Consider the following 19538-nt stretch of genomic DNA (forward strand, 5'->3'; position numbering starts at 1 on the left):
CAACCACATCGTTGAAACGGAAAAATAACTGAGATTTATTCACTTATAACGAAACTGAAAACAACCGAAATTTGAAAGACTTTTAGCACAGTCGCCCCGACCCTTTATTTCATAAATCGAGATCGGCGCGTACACTTGCGCAGGCCTCGTCACAAGGTGTCGCTCCTGCACGAAGCCTGAACACATTTTGCCCAAATTCTGTGTTCGTTGTAGGGGCCATCAAATGTATCAGGCTGAAGGAGAACCATACCAATAGGTTTAGAGCTGACTTGGTCATTTTCAAAGCGAAGCAGTGAAATTTATTACATTTAACTTTAATCAGGAAGCTGATAGTCCGGTTATTTCATTCATGTGTGTCAGTGGACTAAGGCCTTTATACTCTCGCAGCATAAGAAACCTCTTTGACGGCAGTTGATATGATATTCGACGTCGTAACGACTGCTCACTGTAGCCAAGTAATAAGTAAGTCATACCGGCACTGTGATTACAGGGCAAATAGCAATGGTATGCCATGGTTAATGCCTCCTGCTTGTTTTATGGAAAGGATTTTTTCCACAATGGCGCCTAATGCAGTCTGCTGGTTTGTCACGGATAATGGATGGGGCTTCGTGGTAGCTTGTGCACTGTGGCTGGCTTGCGTATGCTCCAGAAGTGGCATATTCAATTTGGCAGCAAAATGGCTCTACAAGCTCTCAGCGACGGCAGCAGTAGCAGCAGCAGCAGTCGTGTTAAAGGATATAGCTGCGCCATAGATGTAAATCAATGGCACAGTGCCATCCGAGAGCTACAACAAAACGATGTTCACAGACAGAATGCTATAGTATTAAAACCCCCTTTGAGAAAGCCTCATCTCCTCTCTGGTTCAACCACCTCTCATCTAGGCGTTTGTTTCCGTTTAAATAGCTGCGCCCAACCGAATGAGCATCTGCCTCGTGGCTCCTCCCTGTTCTGTCCCCTTTTTCTGTTCAACGTGGCCTTGCTCGGACTAACGCCTGCATTAGCTAGCATCCCCAACCTCAAGCATAACCTCTACGCAGACGATATTACCCTGTGGATCACCGGGGGCAACGACGGGTATATCCAGTACACGCTGCAGCAAGCCATCAACGAGGTCGTTGCATACGTAGAACCGCGCGGCCTGGCATGTTTGCCACAGAAATCGGAGCTCCTTCTGTACAAGCCTAATTGGGGAGGTCGACGTCCAGACCCTCATCCGCCCGAGATAGAACTCCCCGTGCACCAGCAACGCATACCTACTGTACATAGCATCCGTATCCTTAGCTTACGCATGCAACAAAACGGCAGAAACACGGAGATAATCAAGCAATTAGATACTCTTGTACACCAAACCACACGCCTCATTGCACGCATTGCAAATCTCCATCACGGCATGAAAGACCTACACCACTCCACACCTACACCATCTACACAACCTACATATAACCTATACCACCCAATTCGGACCAAAAGTACCCATCCCTCCAAACATTCGTGCTCAGCTAGTTATCCCTCCCGTACCTCGCAATATGCACCCTGAACACAATCCGGAGCGATCTGCAGAAAGAGCTAAACAACTACAAAAGCGCTACGACCAAGCCGTTGACGTAGCCTACGTGGACACAGCGCAATACCCCAACCAAAACGCCATGGCGGCCGTCGCAGTCGCGGACTCGAAGTACCGCCTCACTGCGGCCGCATCAATACTCCCCACGCATCCCGAAGAAGGAAAAGAAATAGCCATCGCTTTGGCCTACGCGGCTACCAATGCACACTGCATCATCTACCATTAAAAAACGGCCATTAGCAGTTACACAATAGGACTGATAGCGCGTCAAGCGCAGAAGATACTCTCTGGCACTCCTCCCTCAAGCCAACGCCTCATCCATTTAATCTGGGCCCCTGGTCACTCGAGTCTGGCTGAAAACGAAGCTGCCCACGATGCCGCCCGAGCTCTCGCACACTGGGCACATCATCCTTCTCCTGAGTCTCCCGATCCCGACCAGCCCTCTGTTCTGCATCGCGGTCACGCGCGGGACCGAATGATCCCGTTCAGATAAATTCTCGTCCACTACCGCAGAGAGCAGTTAAGCTACCCCCCAGCACACAAAATACTGCATAAATATAAATGCACCACTTGGCGACTCCTTCAGACGCGAACTTTACCGAACCCAGTGCTTTACAACCACATTTACCCAGATGCATACTCCCCACTCTGCAAAGCGGGCGAAGCCCGCGCTGACCTAGATAGCATTATCTGGCAGTGCCCCAAAGCCTCACCCACCAAGAACTACCACACGAACTGACGCATCATAACTACGGCCGAGCCGTTGGAGACCTTGCTGCTCAGCTTGGACCCAGAGGAGCAGCTCTGGGTCGTATGGCCGAAGATGCCACCAGAAAGCAAGGACTGGCCGCCGTCTGGGGAAGGCGCTGACTGGGGGTGAGTCTCCCGACCCCCGCCACCGCTGAACCCGATCAAGGGCATAATAAAGTTATACCTCTTACTCCCTGAAACAAAGTATTCTGAGTACCCGTTGAGAAGACAACGACGCTTCCACGCAGACGTGGTTTCCTTGGGTTTCTTGGAAATTGCTCGAGAGCAAAGAAAATCTTGCCCTTATCCGGATACGAAGCTCCTCGGAAGCCTATAGGGCCGTGTGGACTCTGGTGAGGACTCTTCTTTGCCTTGTCCTACTGATCCTGCTCGTCTGATAGACTCAAAACAAGCCCGGCTGGCGCTTAGGCCTAGTGCGGCCGCGCCGCCGCGCTCGCCCGACGAAGAAGTGTTTGTGCCAGATGTGAGCTCCTCATCTGTACCTTCCACTGGACTGCTGCGCGTGACCACATCCATGCCAACCATGCAGCCGAAGTGTGCAACCGATAGCTCGAATCTCCAAGATGCAGCACCGAAGGACAGTCCACTTCGTGATGTGAATGTGAACCTATCTGCAATCGTGCCGATGGACAATGGTGACCCTATGGACGTTCAGCCCTCTGGCGGTTTGATGAATGCAGCCAAGCGATGTCCCGCTATCAACGTGCTTCAACAAGACGTCATCGCATCGGAGCAACCGGCAAAAAAGGTAAAGGTCACCCCAGACAATTCCTCCACGGCCTCCCCTACGCCCGCTTCCTCTCAGTCTTACCCAACGCCCACCCCTTTTCAATCCTATCGAGTTGATATACGCCCCCTTTCATGCTACGACATAACTTCAGTAGCCACAAAATATGTCCAAAAGGTAATCGACCAATATCTTGAAACCACTGGATGCATAAGGGTTCGCAGCATATAAATCTACCAACTCGATCACTGTGCACTTGGCATCTCTCAGTGATGTGCAGAAAATGTGCACTTTAACATCTACCCGCTGTCAGAAGATCAACACCTACCTGTGCAGTGCTACTTTGCATCTATACTGAGGTGTGTTGTCTATGGAATTGACCCGGAACACACCCCTTTGATAGTATGTCGTGAATAGACCTCCACGACACACAGGGTGCTCGCAGCTAGATTCATGGGCAAAAGCCGTACATGCTTAGTGACCGTACAGGGCCCTCAATGTATCCCAGAACGGTTTTATTACTATGGTTGCATATTGCGACCTATACCGTACCTCCCTCGAGCAATATTCTGCTACCGCTGCTTTCAACGTGGACACATGCAGGCATTTTACCCACAGCGTACTATTGATCCAGAAAAGCTCATACCAGAAGACCAACCAAGATATCGATGTGGCTTACGTAAATCTGATGAGCATGATTTGACAAGCACAAATTGTCCGACTAAACAGAAGGCCACAATACGGATATGAAAGGCTATACCAAAAACGACTATAGTAACAACACACAATCGTTATGAGGTTCTTGCAGAAGAGCCAGAGATGCTGTTGGCAGAAGACGCAAAATCCCCAGATACGCAACTGTATTCTTTTGTTCTTAAACGTGGCAAGCAGTCGCAGACAAAGAAACAGAAATTACCGGAACCTCTGTGTCAGTCGGATGATGACCGTGATGACATTGACGCTCGGATAGACGCACTGGCCAGAGAGATTGAGCGACTACGCAAGCATAAAGAAATTGGTAATTCTGCGTCTGCAGAAAACAGGACCAACACGTGACGCATCAACCATTGCGAATGCCACCATTACGTCTGCATCCCGTCCGGCACAACAGGTCAACCAAGCTGTTTGGACAGCAGTTTTAGATCAACTTGCTGAACTAACGTTGCTGATTCAGAATTGCCTGCATCATGGCTAATTCTCTACAGCAGCTGTCACAGGATGGAATTCTACCCTGTAATTGTCGGGGCCTAAGCTGCAAGCTAGGAGAAATTAAAACCAAGCTTCAATACAATAAGCTACATGTATGGGCACAACTTATTCAAGAGCATAATAAGCTATGATCCCTGTCCAATTTTAATAGGTATCATAATTCATCTATTTGAGATAGACGTTCCACTACAATGGCTTCAGCTCCGGGAAAAGCTGCAGTTTATATACCATCGCATATTGCTCAGGCAGTGATTGATCTGGAGCCATGGTGTAGTGGTAATCAAGAAGTTGTCGGGGTCCTGACACGACCAGTGAAGACTCCTGTCATTCTAGTGTCATTCTACGCCAGACCAGAGCACACATGTTTGAACTTGTGGTGGATAGCCTATCTCCGGTCTACGTACCCGGGAATTCCTATTCTCGTGGGTGGAGACTTGAATGCTCCACATACAGAATGGGGGCACAAGTACAACTCCCGAAGAAGATACCAAGTTAAAAACATCATGAGCGATGCCACTTTTACACTGTTGAACCATCACGCTGTGGCTACCTGTGCTGTACCCGCAGTATCTAGAACAAACGGTCCAGAACTCACGTGGTGGTTGGGTTCTGGAATGCCGCAGTGGCGGGTGGAACCAGATACATGGGGCAGTGATCATATGCCAATAATGATTGGTTAGCACAGAACGTGCATAAAGAAAATTCGACGACGAGTCGCAGTCATGCATTGGGATAAGTTTCGGGAATCATCGATTGATAAAGTACCCTCAGAGCCCTCAGAAATTCTTCCCGCTTCGCAAGAACTGCTACGGAGGGACACCACTTTAACCACAGTTGACGAGGAACAACCCCAACCGGACCTCACCCTTTTGCTACTTTGGGCAAAGCGGAGTCAGGCAGAAGTGTATGCGTCGAGGAATCCCGATGCACCAGGTAGCCGTGCACGTGCTAACCATATAGCGGCGAAGGTGCGTCGGCACACAAAGCAACTTTCTCGACGACGATGGTATGAGTGGTGCGAGAATCTTGAATCGGGCATTGGAAACAGAGCGCTTTGCGTACGTTCCGATCAATGAAACGCAGTCATAAGCAACCTGACCCTGCAGTGGGCGTTAGGCTAGCGATGCAGAGTTCGCCACATCAATTTGCAGAGCACGCTGCTAGAGCGTTTTTCCCGAAATACGATCTCGCGTCACCTATAAACTGCCCCGAAATTTATGAGTCTGACACAACTTGCAAATCCGAAATATCCAACTCTTTCACATGGCCGAACTAATAGCGGCGATTGAAACTTCGAAGCAACGAACAACACCTGGTCCCGATGGTATTCCTTATGAGGTCTTCAAGAACATGGACGGAGCAGCTCTCAACGCACTTTTTCACGCTAATAACAAAGTATGGCAGACTGGAAACGTTCCACCTGATTGGAAGCACTCAATCGCTGTCGCGATTCCAAAACCAGGAAAGTCTCCAAATAGCCTGCAGTCTTTACGCCCAATTTCACTGACCTCAACTGTCTGCAAGCTCGCTGAAAAGATGCTCGCCACACGTGTTTCCTGGTGGCTTGAACGCCACGATAAATATTATCCTGCTCAAATTGGATTCCGTTCTTACTTGGGAACTGAAGACGGACTTTCTATCTTATCAGACGATGTTTTACAGGTTTCATCACACAGTCACGCTGTGCGCACGGTAGTAGCAACAGACATAAGGAAAGCTTATGACAATATAGACCATGAAATCATTATAGCCAACCTCATCGACCTGGAACTTCCACCGCGGGTGATAAGATTCATCTACTCATTTCTTCAGAATGGCACATTTGCAATAAGAACAGATGGAAGGCAAGAAACATACTTCACATCGAACAGAGGAGTCCCACAAGGTTCCGTTTTGGCTCCACTTCTCTTCAACGTTTCTTTATTACCTCTAGCCTGGCAACTACATCGGATTGCAAACATGAGGTTCTAATCTATGCGGATGACGTCACTTTCTGGTCCGTGCATGAAGATATATCTATACAAACTCAACAGCTTCAAGAAGCCCTTGATGTTCTGAACAACTACGCTCAGAAAGCAGGGTTGGACATTTCCGCCCAAATATCAAGCTATGTTGTGGTATCCAACAAGAAAGGACGCGCAAGAATCACGCAGCACCCCTTTACATATAGACTCGGCACAGTCACAATCCCTGATGCTTCCGAGGTCTGCATACTGGATCTCGATATTCACCAATCTGGCAGTGGCGCACACTGGCTCCGTAAAACCAGACAGAGTTCGACAAAAACCCTTCACCTTATTCGTCGCATTGCAGCAAAAGCGGCTGGAGCTCGTACTGACACAGCTCTGCGGTTGGTGCGTGCAGTCTTGCAGCCACGCATTTTATATCAGCCACAATTTCAACAGCTGGCTTTGGCACAGCTGGCAGAGTTGGAGACGATTAATCGCGATGCTATGCGCACAATCACAGCACTGCCCCACATCACTCCGATACCAGCCTTACAGGAACTTGCCCCGCTCAACACAACTGCAGAACTAATTTTGCAACGTGAAAAAGCACGTGAAATAAAAAAGCAACTTGTTCCGGCTGTCGCTGCGTCGCACGCTCATTTTCAACGCGGCTCTGGGATTGACAATCAGCCCTATCCAATGCCTCCCTGGGAATTCACAAGCATCACTACTAATAAGCCAATGAAGTTACGACGCAGCGATACAACAGGTATTATTGACGAACACAATATCGTCGATGCATCCTGCGCTAACATCTGCAAAGTCTATACGGATGCAGCCATTCTCCCAGACGGCGGAAAAACATCATTCCTGAGTACTATGCATAATTTCATGAGCAGCCACGAGTGCTATTTATCTACGGAAGCCAGCGCTCTAGTAATGGAACTTCAAGCCATCCACGACGCCGTGCAAGATGCGACATCTAAGCTGCCTACCATCAAGCAACTAGATGTCTTCACTGATTCTTTAGCGGCTATTCCGGAACTCAAGAAGGTTCATAAGGCAATGGAAATCTGCGAGACAATACACACTATGAATAGTGAAACAGCTACTTGCGCCATGTTACACTGGGTTCAATACCATTCAGTGAACCCTCACAACATTGCCGCTGACCAGCAGGCACACTGCCCTCCTAATCCTGATCCTCCACCTATTCCCCTCCCACCCCAACCCCGTAACTCGCGCCGAGCCCGTAAAAATGTTCTCCAGCAGGACACACGCGCTTTTATCCCACCATGTGTCTGCTCCCTCCCCCTTCACCTTACTAGGGCGGAGGAAGTTGTGCTTAGGAGGCTTCGGGCCGGGGTGACCCTTACACCGCCTGTTGTCTCATGGTGTAACTGGTCGCATTTACCACTGGGTGCTACGTGTCCATACTGCTCCGTTTCTGTGGCGGAAGCAGATGCATACCACCTAATATGGACACGTACGGGTTTACAATCGGAACACTCGTGTCTCCTACTGCAAGCCGGCCTCCGCTACAGTGCGACAACCAGCTATGACCGCTGGATACATGACAACAGATTCCACAAAACACTGCTTCAATTCATACACAACACAGGCCTCACAGCACACATATAATACGCATATACACTCCAAGATTTACGCCTTAAGGGCAAGTCTTTATCGCAATAAAAAAAGAGTACCCGTTGCCCTCCTTCTTCCTAAGGCAGTTTCTGGCCATCCAAAATAAAGATACGGATATCCTGATTCTGCACAGAAATGATTAGATGGTTCTATCTGCCGACCTCAAGCTATGGATACGAAGTAAGTTGTGGTCGTGTGAGTGTCCACGTCATAGCCGTCGACCCGTCCATGTGTATCACGCTAGAGAGACCGGACGCGCCTTATCTTGCCGTGTCTCTGTTTAGTTCACATGCAGAAAGCTACCTGCACTTAGGCTGAGGTGCTTTGCGGCGACATGTTTCACCTGTTGAAAAGACCCTGGTCGTTACTGTTACTTCTTTTGAGAAATAAGAACTGCACCTCGAGGTTACGCTAGTGCAACCGACGTTTGATCAGAGTATCTGATTCTTATGAATGACGATGCGCATGATAGGCTCTGTAGAGTTAAGTTATTTTCATTTCTGGGCAGGAGCATGTTTTCAGGACCACTGAGATTGACAAGGCAACCGTCAGACCCATGCCCTTAACTATATATCAAGGCAAGTATTGGCGCATTAGTGGCCAACAGCGGCATTCGCAATAGGTATAGACAATCCTCTAGCAGAGCTGGAATGATAACTCGCCCCCTGGACACTCGAAGTCATAATTTTCTCTAACGGTATTGAACACTAGCAAGAATGCAGCTGTACTACTGACAGTCGATAGACACCAAGCGGTGCAAAATTTTATCAACAATTTAACAACAGTGTATGCACCAAGACATTGTCTAAATTTTCATAGTAAAAGCAAAGCGACGCCTTTATGTCATCTGCCTATCAACAACGTAGCAAGTTGAAATAGTCAGGAAAAAATAAATCCTCACAAATTTGTCATACGCTAAAATGAACGTATATATAAACAAAACGTATTATACATGCTGTCGTCATTATAAGCAGCATATAGTATAAAGAGGGCATTTCGACTATCAATGTATATTGTAAGGGTCAGCAGAAAATACCACCGCAGGGCGATTACCAACCATTTCCAGACTAATGGCCTGGGAAGGACGTCCATAAATTTCCGCCAGATATAATGACGGTGCACATTGATGTCGAAAACATGACATGAGAGCCAATTCTTCCCTAAGTGAGATTACCCTAGAATACGCAAATGCAAGCGTCAACGCAAAGCAGAGCGTGTTGTCAGGATTGGGGGCTCAATCCCATCGCTCGTAATCAGTTGTCAAGATTGGAGTCGAGTATGATATTGAAGGTAACTGGCCCATGCCGTCGCCCAACTTATCCACGCTGAGGACGTTGTTGAAGGGAAAGACTGCTCCTCATCGAGAACGAGGAATGTGGGTTTATTTACAGTATCTACACCAGGATGTTGCAGTTCATCAGTCTAGCATGACTGCGAGAGAAAGTGCACTGAGCAGCCGCACAACAGCGCTTTATAAACACTCGGTCCTCCCTCGATCCCATGGTGAGGGAAACGTTCGACCCGAAGACGAGCCGCCTCATCGCGAGGGATTAAACACACACACACACACACAAAGTCTCAGAAGTCCCAAAATGAACGAAGGTCTGTTTTCGTGTGCGGCTGAGAAAATTCTCCAATCGTAGCTATTTTCAGCTCGCCCGGCCGTCTCGTGTCCTGGCCGACAATATGGCCCAGATAAGTAACCTGCGAACAGCCAAATCTACACTTTTCCGCTTTCATCGTTAATCCGGCTTCCCTCAACCGTGAGAACACCTGTGTCAGGTGCGATACGTGTTGTTCCCAGCTGTCCGAAAAATTGCTACATCATCAAGATACACTCTAAAAACTAGGAAGGGTATCGCAGGAGTGAAGCGGCCGGTTCACTCTTCAAAGCGTCGTTTTACTCTCGCAAAATGTCGAGGAGAGTGAAATGCGTTGTTCACTCTCTCACCAAGGAGAGAGTGAAATGTGCTTTTCACTCTCCCCTTCAGAGAGAGAGAGTAGTTCTACTCTTGCGGCAATAGAGAACAAAACGTAGCATAATCTTCTGCTTCAACTGTAGGTGGCTGGCCCCGAACATGGCAATGTATCATTCATGCACGCTCGCTGAGCAAAGAACACATCGTTTTACTTCTAAGAGAACACGCCGCCGCAGTTCAAAGGAATGCGTAGCGAGCGCTCTACTTTTTCACTCGGAGTTGTCCACCGCGCGCGCGCGCGCTCAAGATCGCGGAACAACACAGCACCGGAGAAAGGTGATCCGTACAGCGAGGAGCGCCGCAGGCCTGCAGCCAGGGGAGATCGTGTATCAGCGATCTCGCGTTGCCACGAAAACACGACAGTCGTTCGTCATGCCTTGGATATAACAAGAAATCCTCCACGGTAAGTGAATTCTAACTTAGGTGCACATTCTCCGTATATGTCATGTTATCGCCAGGAAGTCGTCGCTGCGCTTCGCCGCGCTTAGCCGACGCGATTGACAAAGGACTAGGCATACGCGCTGTGTCTCTCGATGTCAATCGAAAAAGCCAGTCGTGGCGATAACTGCATGTGATTTTATCACTTTGCCGTTGTCCGTAAGAGCTTTAAAGATCGCAAACGCTGCCAGAACTATGGTATGTTCAATAAGACGCCAGGCGAGAGGACGCTTAAAATGGTTCGTTCACCAGCCCGTGATTCCGAGCCTATGCGGAGCGTGATTAGCGTGCGTTTTGTGTGTTTGAATTTATTCAGTTTGGCAGTCTACTGTGTACGGAACACTGTTGAACTAAGGAATCACATAACAGAAGGCGTCGTTTTGCTGGCAGCGTGCTTTTTTTATAAATAAACCGCGCGCTTGACGGTGTTTCGCGCAGGGGGAATCTGCGACCACTGAAGTTACGTGCAGCACCAGTGCTAGTTAGAAACTTTGCCGCAGGCATTTAGCTGCATGCTGCAAGAGGTCAGTTAGGCGCGTTATCTTGAACTTCCTGAAAACGCATGAGGAATCCATGTTTTATGCTGAAAAAAGTATAAACCCCATATATAAGCGATCTTGCGCGCGGCAGCTACAAGCGACGCGATGGAGATGGCTGTCGCGTTCGCTCGTCGCCTACAAGTCGTACTCCGTGCGAGCGACGATATTGAGCGACGCCTCCCCGGTGTTGCCGGCATGAGGGCTGCAATCACGCGTGACGCGTGCTTTAGTAATTTACGTTGATGTATTTTACTATAAAAAGTAGCATAAAATATTTGCGGAGGTCTTGCCGTAGGTTCTTATCCTTGCACGTATAAAAATTGAATTATTCGCTCGTTCCGCGCGACAATCGGTAGTATTTGAGCGATGTACATACATCTAGTTCCGGCTTCGCGCTATTGGCTAGTCGCTCATAGCACTTTCGGGCGACGAGCGACGATTTCTAGATTTCCAGAACCGAGCCATCTGTTCAAGCGACGGCCCGTTTTGTCGCTCGAAGCCGTCGCTCGTCGCCGTCGCGCACTAAATCGCTCTCACAGTGTTTATCCCTAAGACTGAACTGTTTTTGCTCATGTATTGAAATGGTGTGATTATAGGTAGGTCTGGTTTTGTCTCCTGTTGCGGTTTTCGTGCACGGTGCGAAACTGAAAGGATGCTTATGTCTACGAACTCGGTGAATTGTCGAGCAGCTGGTTATGCATCGGCATTTAATATAACGGCTGCTGTGTGGAATTACAATTGCAAGGGCGCTTTGCATACGCTTGTTGTTTTGGACATGCCTGTGCATTTGCTAATATGAGTTGGCGTGTCAGAGTTATGTCATATGAATAGCTAAATCAGCCTTCCTCTGGGGGTTACAAGTGTAATGTGTGTATTTTGCTATTGCATGGCAGATCAAAATGTGTTTATCGCTTGAATATTTTTAGTAGAGAAATAATGTCAAAATAAAATGTTGCTTTGATTCCGTGTTACCAGTCTGTCGTACACAGAACAACAGGTTGGTGTAGTAAACTAATAACTGCGGTTTAACTGCAACTTTTACATGCCTTCAAGAATCTAAAATGCTAAATTTCAAACTGCAGCAGTAGTCGGGTCTGTCGAAAATGAGCTCCATTGCGCACCTCATACATGAAAATAAGTTCATGCCTTTTAGTAAGCTTAGATGCAGGCTGCAGTGAGCTTTTTTGTTAGTATTGAAATGTGGGTAAGGTTGCCATAATTAGCCTTGTTGCCCTTTTTATAGGCACATCCATATATCCATTGAACTGAAGGACAATATTTTCATCCCTACTGAGCATCATGTTTGCAGCTATAATCCTCAAATTATGGCTTCAGCAGTGGCACAACCAGGGATGGTGCGGGGGGCACACTGGGCACGTGCTTAAGATGTGTCACAAGTGGTGTTTGCGATACACCAGACTCATGACAGACCTATGATGTCTGAGAATGACCAATATTCTATTCATTAGCAGGAGTATTCTAACATTCGTGCCAAACGAGGATGAACTGTCCGTTATTTCTTGTTTGTTTAAATCTAAAATTGAAGTTAATTTAGCAGTTGACTGTTGCAGTCATTTGGATGTTTTGCATGCATTTCACTAAGAAGACTAAGAGATAAGACTTTCTTTTATTGCCATGGCCTTGACTGTCTTGATGTTGTTTTGCACCATGCCCTTGTGTTGACTTTTGCATACAATATTTTTCAGGCACCCGCTTTATATAATGCAAGAAAGCAGCTTCAAGGACACGAGGATGTGAAAGAGCCAGTGCAGAGGAGCCAATGCCAAAAAATCAAAACACATTGGCATGCAATTTGGACAAGAAAACTAGTATGTGGGTATATTGGGTGTACCATTTGACCAAATGTAAACAAAATCAAGATACAGTATGTTACACCAAGATGAAAATTCTTACGTGCTCCTGGCAGTCATCTCAACATGGTATATTTATGTAATGTCTCCGATTGGAAAGTCAAATCAAGTATGCTCTCTGGAGACAAACACATAGCAGCAAGTGTCATTGAAAGGTTAGAAATGTGTTTTAAAAAAGCTGATTAGTTCTGAGAAGTGACTGCTTTTTGTCTTGCCTCTCAACAGATACATCCATATGATAAAAAAAATAGTGGTACAATGAAATTGCATATTTGCTTAGTGACATGATACATACTTGCAATGAGCACGGTGCCTGTGTTTACTATAAAAAACAACAGCCCATGCTTGGTTAGGTTAGGCCCACTACAACATGCAGGCATGGGTGATTGGCACTTTTTTTTTATTTCTGTGTCGTGAGGTTTATTTACGTGCGTATAGGTGCAATGGCACGCAGTATGGCTAGTACAAAAAAAGGGGGGGGGGGCTCAGATATATGTAGCTCACTGTACACGACACAGGGCAAAGGAAATCCGTGTTCAGCAACTATGTTAAATGCCATGTACGTAAATTTTACAACGCTACTCATTCGAAGCGCGCACAGGTGCATATTGAAGAAAAGTTTTCCAGGGTACATAATTTAGTGCGTCATTTACACTAATTTTGCTCTAACCACAAGACATAATGATTTGAATATACTGCACGGAAAAACCTAGAGCGAATTAAATTGTGTGTCAGCTTCGTGTGTATACATAGTCATTCCTATGCGTTAGGTTTTTCGCGTAATGCATTACCTGTTGACAGCCTATCTTATCATGTGTACTCTGTTTACATTACACTTGTTTATTACTTTACTCATTTGTTTTGCAACTTATGAAATGCCGGTGTATATATATTTTCAACATTTGACATAACCCTGTATGTTTTGTAGGGACAACCCAGGACGTGCATTTCTCAGCACCCAGTCAACTGCCAGAAGTGACTCGAACACAGGCCACCAGTAAGTGGACATCAGTTGCAATTTCACATTATGAAGTTGGCTGCTGCCTTGTACTGAGGCTTTTTTTTTTAATGAGATGGTGGTGTCGTTCTAATGTACATTTTGACCACAAAGGTGCGATCATGTCTCACAGAGGCATATATGGTTGCTATTCTCTGCGAGGGACGTGTTCTCGTGTTCGTGAAGCATTTGTGTTTGGCAGTATTGTCGCCCAATGAGTCAGATATAAACACTGTAACTCGCCACTGCCGGCAAGTAGTTGCAAGAAACACAATATATTATGACGCTGTAAAGTTATTTCATTAATTCGAAGGAAAATTTTGCAGCGGGAAAAAAGGTTGCTATTCCAGGTAAACATGGCTTTTTCTCACAAGGTATTTAACCAAACTGTGGATGCGCGAAATTCGTGACTTATGAATAGATTTTAATTCATCCTTTAGTAATGCTTCTAAAAGAGACTAGAAATAGCATGTGACTACCTCTCCAATCAGCAGATCATACACTTACAGTCATAAGTGGTAGTTCCATGCAGTCTCGCACTCTATATAACCTTTCCTTTTAGCACCATTGGAACTGGCGGCTGCGTTTTCATAAGGAGGAGTGCACTTGGCACTGTATATGTATGTGTGAAGTTGGTTTTCTTTGTATGTGTTGGCTCACTGATACAAACAGTGCAAAAATCAGTTGTACCATGAGGCTGACGACGCCTTCTGCTGCTAGAAATGCGGCACTTCATATTTTATAGTACTGCATGATATTTAAATCAAAGCTGGCACATAAAATGATCAAAAAAACTAACCGCTGTTATAGCTATTTTCCTCAAAGAAAGCTTGTCCTTTACGGGCTGTGTTAATCTGAGCTCTCCACCGATGTTTCAGTAGTGAATCCCTTAGTGAGTGAGAGATTGGGGGCAATTAATTGTGTTAGTCTTTAAATGGTGTCCTAATTATGTGTATTTGTTCCAACAAAGTTATCTAGATTACTTTATTGTGTAGTGTAAAGCTTATGAAACCATAAGCAACTAGTGAGTTACTAACATGCATATGCATTTGTCACTATACAGGTGGCACTCGGCTGTACCACTGCAGTGCTGTGGAAATTGCCAGCACCAGCGGCTTTGCAACAGCTGTTTCACAGCATGTCGGTATGTGCTAATTTATATTTATGTTGTGATGGGTTAGTATTATGGACTACTGCTACTCTGTATTGTGACAGATCCATATGATAAGTGATGTAATGGGCACAGTGAAAACCTGTGAATGTTTTACTATGGTAAATAAAAAGGCTCTCCTTTTCGTCACTGGAGCAGGGGAGAAGAGCATGCAGGCACTCCTGAATGTACATATATTTCAAAACATGAGAGAGACATATATATAAATATATATGTATATATATATATATACACATACAATTAAACTAAAGGCAGGGACATTCCATCTTTCATTTTGAATTGACTTGTACAGCGCAAAAATACAACACTGACCACAGAGAAGCCCACATGTTAACAGGTTTGATACACACAATGATTCAACAGATTTGATACTTCAGGTGTGCTATTTTATGCCAGGGGAAGGGAAAGGGGACAAAACCAGAAAAAAGTGGAGTGGAAAAGAAAGGAATCGTGCCAAAAAGCATGAGAAACATCGTGCAGCCAGGATCGCCAGCAGGACATCTGAAAAGCACTCTGATAAAATTACCTACAGGGCAACCTTACGTATTGTTTGTTTCAATCAACTCAGATCACATGCAGCCATTACTGCAATCAAGTTGTTTCCTTATGTCATGAGGGAATGATGTGGGCCCAAAAAACTGTTTAGAGCTGAAGGATTATGCTCCATGCTAGCCTCATTACCTGCTTTTTATCATATTGTTATCAGCTGCTTATGTTAGGGACAAAAAGTAAGAGTACGAGGTCTTTCCTGATTCGCCATTCCACACAACATGTCTTTGTGACTATATGTACATGCAGATGATCCATAGATGAAAAATATTCAGTACAGTAGAATCTCATTACAAGTTACACTTGGTTGTAAGAGACATATGAAAATGGTTTGGTTGGTTTTTCTATGTTTGCCACGTTAACAACAGTGTACACAAGAGACACCTTTGTTACTAACGACTTTTTAAGTATTCACTACTTCGAAGGGACACAACCCAGACACATTCACTTCATGCACCTTGTGTGCTCTGAAGGGCGTAAAGATCACGCAATCCTCACACAAGTCAATTGCGCATGTCTCTTTAGCATGGGCTAGAAAAGGAAGGCAACGACGACAGTGCAGGGCAGAAAGTGTCGACAGTTGAAGCTGACGAGCGTCTAAGAGCACCTCAAAGGCACTGCGAGCAACAAGGCTTGCAAAGTTAAGTGTTTAACTTCCAGAAGTTAGGAAGGAAGCTAACACAATCTATAGTCACTAAAAAGCTGTGAATGTCTTCTTTAAAGGGCCCCTAAGCCACCGAGGTTGAAATTTATTTGCGGTGTTGCAGTTGTACATGTTAAGGCAACGAACACGTAGCCATGAGAGTTTTTCGAAACGGTGCAGTAATAGTGGAGCTACGTGTTTGATTATCAAAAAGTAGTCCCCGCTCATTTTACTCTTTCATCTGGTACACGCCATCTGGATAGTATCGTCTTTTCCTCGCCTAGTACACCTCCAAATGTTACGGGACAGGTCATCACCAACGAGCTCTGTTGCTGCTGCGCAGGCCCGTCGGCCTGCGAGGGGTGGCGCTAATGACCTCGCCAATACAATGGAACTGTATGGTGACTCTAGTTGAAGAGCCTCATAGGGAGACCCTTCTGTTGGCGTTTCTGTTCTTTGCCCCCATTGGCTGCCCACAATGGCATCGCGAGCAATGCGACGAGGAAGGAGTGTGTATTTGCTTGCAGGCCTTGCCGGCAGTCGTACACTTTCGTTCGACCAATCGACAGCACCGGAAACTGGTGAATCATCAGAGACAGCCTGGTGATGTCAGGACAAACTGGGGGGTGCAGGATAGGTCCAGAGAGGCGCACGGAGTCGTTTTCTTCATATTGTGGTGCTCCCACAGTGCTATGCACTGTGGCGTTTGGCATCGTCAATTGTGACGGCATTCTGATTTTTATGCGCGTGTTTACTTGAAATGTTCAAAAAATGTCGAGAAGTGGTTTAGGGGCCCTTTAAGCCACCCTGAGCAATTATTCCTTCAGATATATCTAAACATACTTTAGTGATGATGCATAATAAAGTGATCTAGTCTGGCTCCTCAGTGTTTTAAAATTTTTGGTATTGAGAGACATGTTTCCCGTGCCTCTTGAGTATCTCTTCTGAGGCTTAACTGTAATGTACACACACAATTATGTAACTCCTCCTGCAAGTATAATTCATTAAGCCTGGTCACTGATGTGCAAAGCTTGTGGTTAAGTTTTGATGTCCGTACTTTTTAGAGCTATGTTTATTAATTCACGCTGTTATTGGTTCTTCGATGCAGGAGACAATGCCTACGAAATTATTGGCCCTGATGACGAGAGCCCTCAAGGGGCGAACGACATCTCTGTTGCAGAAGTGAGCCCGATACCACCTGAAGTTACCATGACAGGTGGCACGGCAGCAATAGATACAGAGACGGCCATGTCTACTGCAGCTGCAACAGTGTACGAGGCAAGCAGCAGTGTGTCAGCATCAGCAGCAGTGTCAGAAGGAACCGCACCAGGCCTGGTAGAGCAACATGTGTGCTATCACTGTGACTTTTTTTGTAGTGCATACAACTCATTTGCTCAATATACGAAAGCTTTTCACCACGACTGTGAGCCATTGTTCTTGTGCAGCAAGTGCAAAGTGTGCAACAAGCATCACTTTAAGATATGAAAACATATTACAGTTGTTGCCACCCCAGCCAGCCCACATAGCGACAACAATGTAGAACACATGGTGGGACACACCTCTTCCCCATTAGAAGATAGTAGAGACTGTCACTGTTGTTGTTAGATTAACTGGTCTTTGTAGGCAACTAGAAGGACAACACAGGTGTCATAAGATTGTTGTTTATGTTGTTGTTGAAGAGGTAAAAAAAGTTTGATGCAGCTGAAGTGCCAACTGATATTGAGCAAATCGAGAACAAGCACCTGCAAAAGCAACACTATCGAAATTTGGGTATCTGTGTGCCGCCAACTCTGGTAAGGATGGCATAGGACAGAAGTGTGATGAAAATCACATAGACACTGCTGTTCCATCACTGGTCACAGTGAGCAGTGACTTGTAGGGCAAGAGAGTCAAATGAAATGAACATTATGGCATAGTGTCATGCTCCCATGTGACCACTTTCCATGTTATTTTGCATGATACAGCTCAACCTCCAGAAACGAGACTGCAACTTGTCTGTAAAAAGCTTTCACAAAAAATTATAACACTATTAACACAGCAGTATCTTCTTTTTTTGTGGTTTCGAGGTTCCCGGGTGTCCATTAATGCAAAAATTGCGGAAAAAAAGAACATGTGTCGTACTTGCACCTTTTTAACACGCACGAGGGGGACAGAACTTTTCTAGTCATGCATCTTCATCATACTATCAAGTTTTTAAATTCCTTTTATAATTATTATTACCAGTTATATCTGAGTGCATTGTATGCATTTAGCAGGTGTAAAATCAGGTCAGTTGGATCAGATGCCTTATCTGCAAGGGAGCCCTATATTCAAGAAATTTGAATTAATATAGGTACGTTAGAGACGCAGTCTTTCAGCACTTTATTGCGTGTGGTTTAAGCATTGCTCAATACTTTTGTGGATGGCAGTTTCAACCGGCACAGCACTGCGCTTTGTCACGGTCATGTATCTTCAAAGCGGTGTTTACCATTTGTGTTCATCTGTTTGTGTATTCATAGAGCAAGTTCTTAATTTATTTTTTTCCGCATTCTTGTGCTTGCACTAAGCTTGTATAAGGCAGGTACAAAATGGGCGTCACTATAACGAACTGTTCTGTTGAGCTTACACTTGCAAACAATAGTGTTCAGATGGCCGCACTTCTATGCAGGTGCACCGATAGCTTTGTGTATGTTCTCATGTTTGTATAAAGCTTATATAAGCTAGTTACAAAATGTATGTCACTAAACATTGTGATATTCTTTAAAGAACAGCTTGGTTGGTTTTACACTTGTGAATTAGTATTGAGGCGGTGGTATTTCCATGTAGGCCCACTGCTAGCTTTCTGTGTGCTCACGTGTTCGTATTAAGCTTTTACAAGGGAGTTACAGCATGTACGTCACTAAGCGCTGTGATATTTTTAAAGAACTGCTTTGTTGGTTTTACACCTGTGAGTAATAGTACTCGGGTGGCACTAGTCATGTGTAGCTACACAGGGACCATTTGTATACATTATGCTCATGTAAAGCAGTTACAAAGTGTATGTCACTAATCACTGTGATATTTGTTGAAGAATTGCTGTGATGGTTTTACACTTGTGAATAATAGTGGTCAGGATACAGTACTTGCGATGTATAGTTGAATTTATACAGTGCCAAGACATGGGCTGTATACGTACCAAAAGAAATGTATGTCATTATATTGTTGTGATTATTACTGCTTGGATTTTATTAAACTCTAATAACATTTTTTCTTGTATCTATTGAGGTATGGCAATTTGTCATGCAATCAAACTGAGGACCTGAACTTGTGCATACAAATAAACAGCTAATTTAAGAGTATACTGCTCATATTCTGCGAAACCAGTTTAACAAATCTTGTACTACAATGCTGAAAAAATGACAGAGCTGACAGGGATGTACAGAAAGAGTTCTGCACTGGCTGAAGGACTGCCCCACACTGGAGTTGGTAATGTTGCGTTTATTGGAGTAGAACAGTAAGTGAGCTT

The 19538-nt window shown here is 45.4% G+C and overlaps 1 protein-coding gene across 1 annotated transcript; it reads left to right on the forward strand.

Annotated features, from left to right (window-relative positions):
* The first annotated feature begins 2387 nt into the window (after nt 1–2387).
* On the forward strand, nt 2388–19288 carry LOC139060310 (uncharacterized). Its single transcript, XM_070539412.1, has 7 exons — nt 2388–2440; nt 2744–3083; nt 10136–10249; nt 12530–12656; nt 13623–13691; nt 14755–14835; nt 17163–19288. The coding sequence occupies exons 1-7, from the start codon at nt 2388–2390 to the stop codon at nt 17537–17539; spliced, it is 1161 nt and encodes a 386-aa protein (XP_070395513.1). The 3' UTR covers nt 17540–19288.
* The last annotated feature ends 250 nt before the right edge of the window (nt 19289–19538 follow it).

Source organism: Dermacentor albipictus, chromosome 5, assembly GCF_038994185.2.
Source record: "Dermacentor albipictus isolate Rhodes 1998 colony chromosome 5, USDA_Dalb.pri_finalv2, whole genome shotgun sequence".
In the NCBI taxonomy this organism is placed as follows: Eukaryota; Metazoa; Arthropoda; class Arachnida; order Ixodida; family Ixodidae; genus Dermacentor; species Dermacentor albipictus.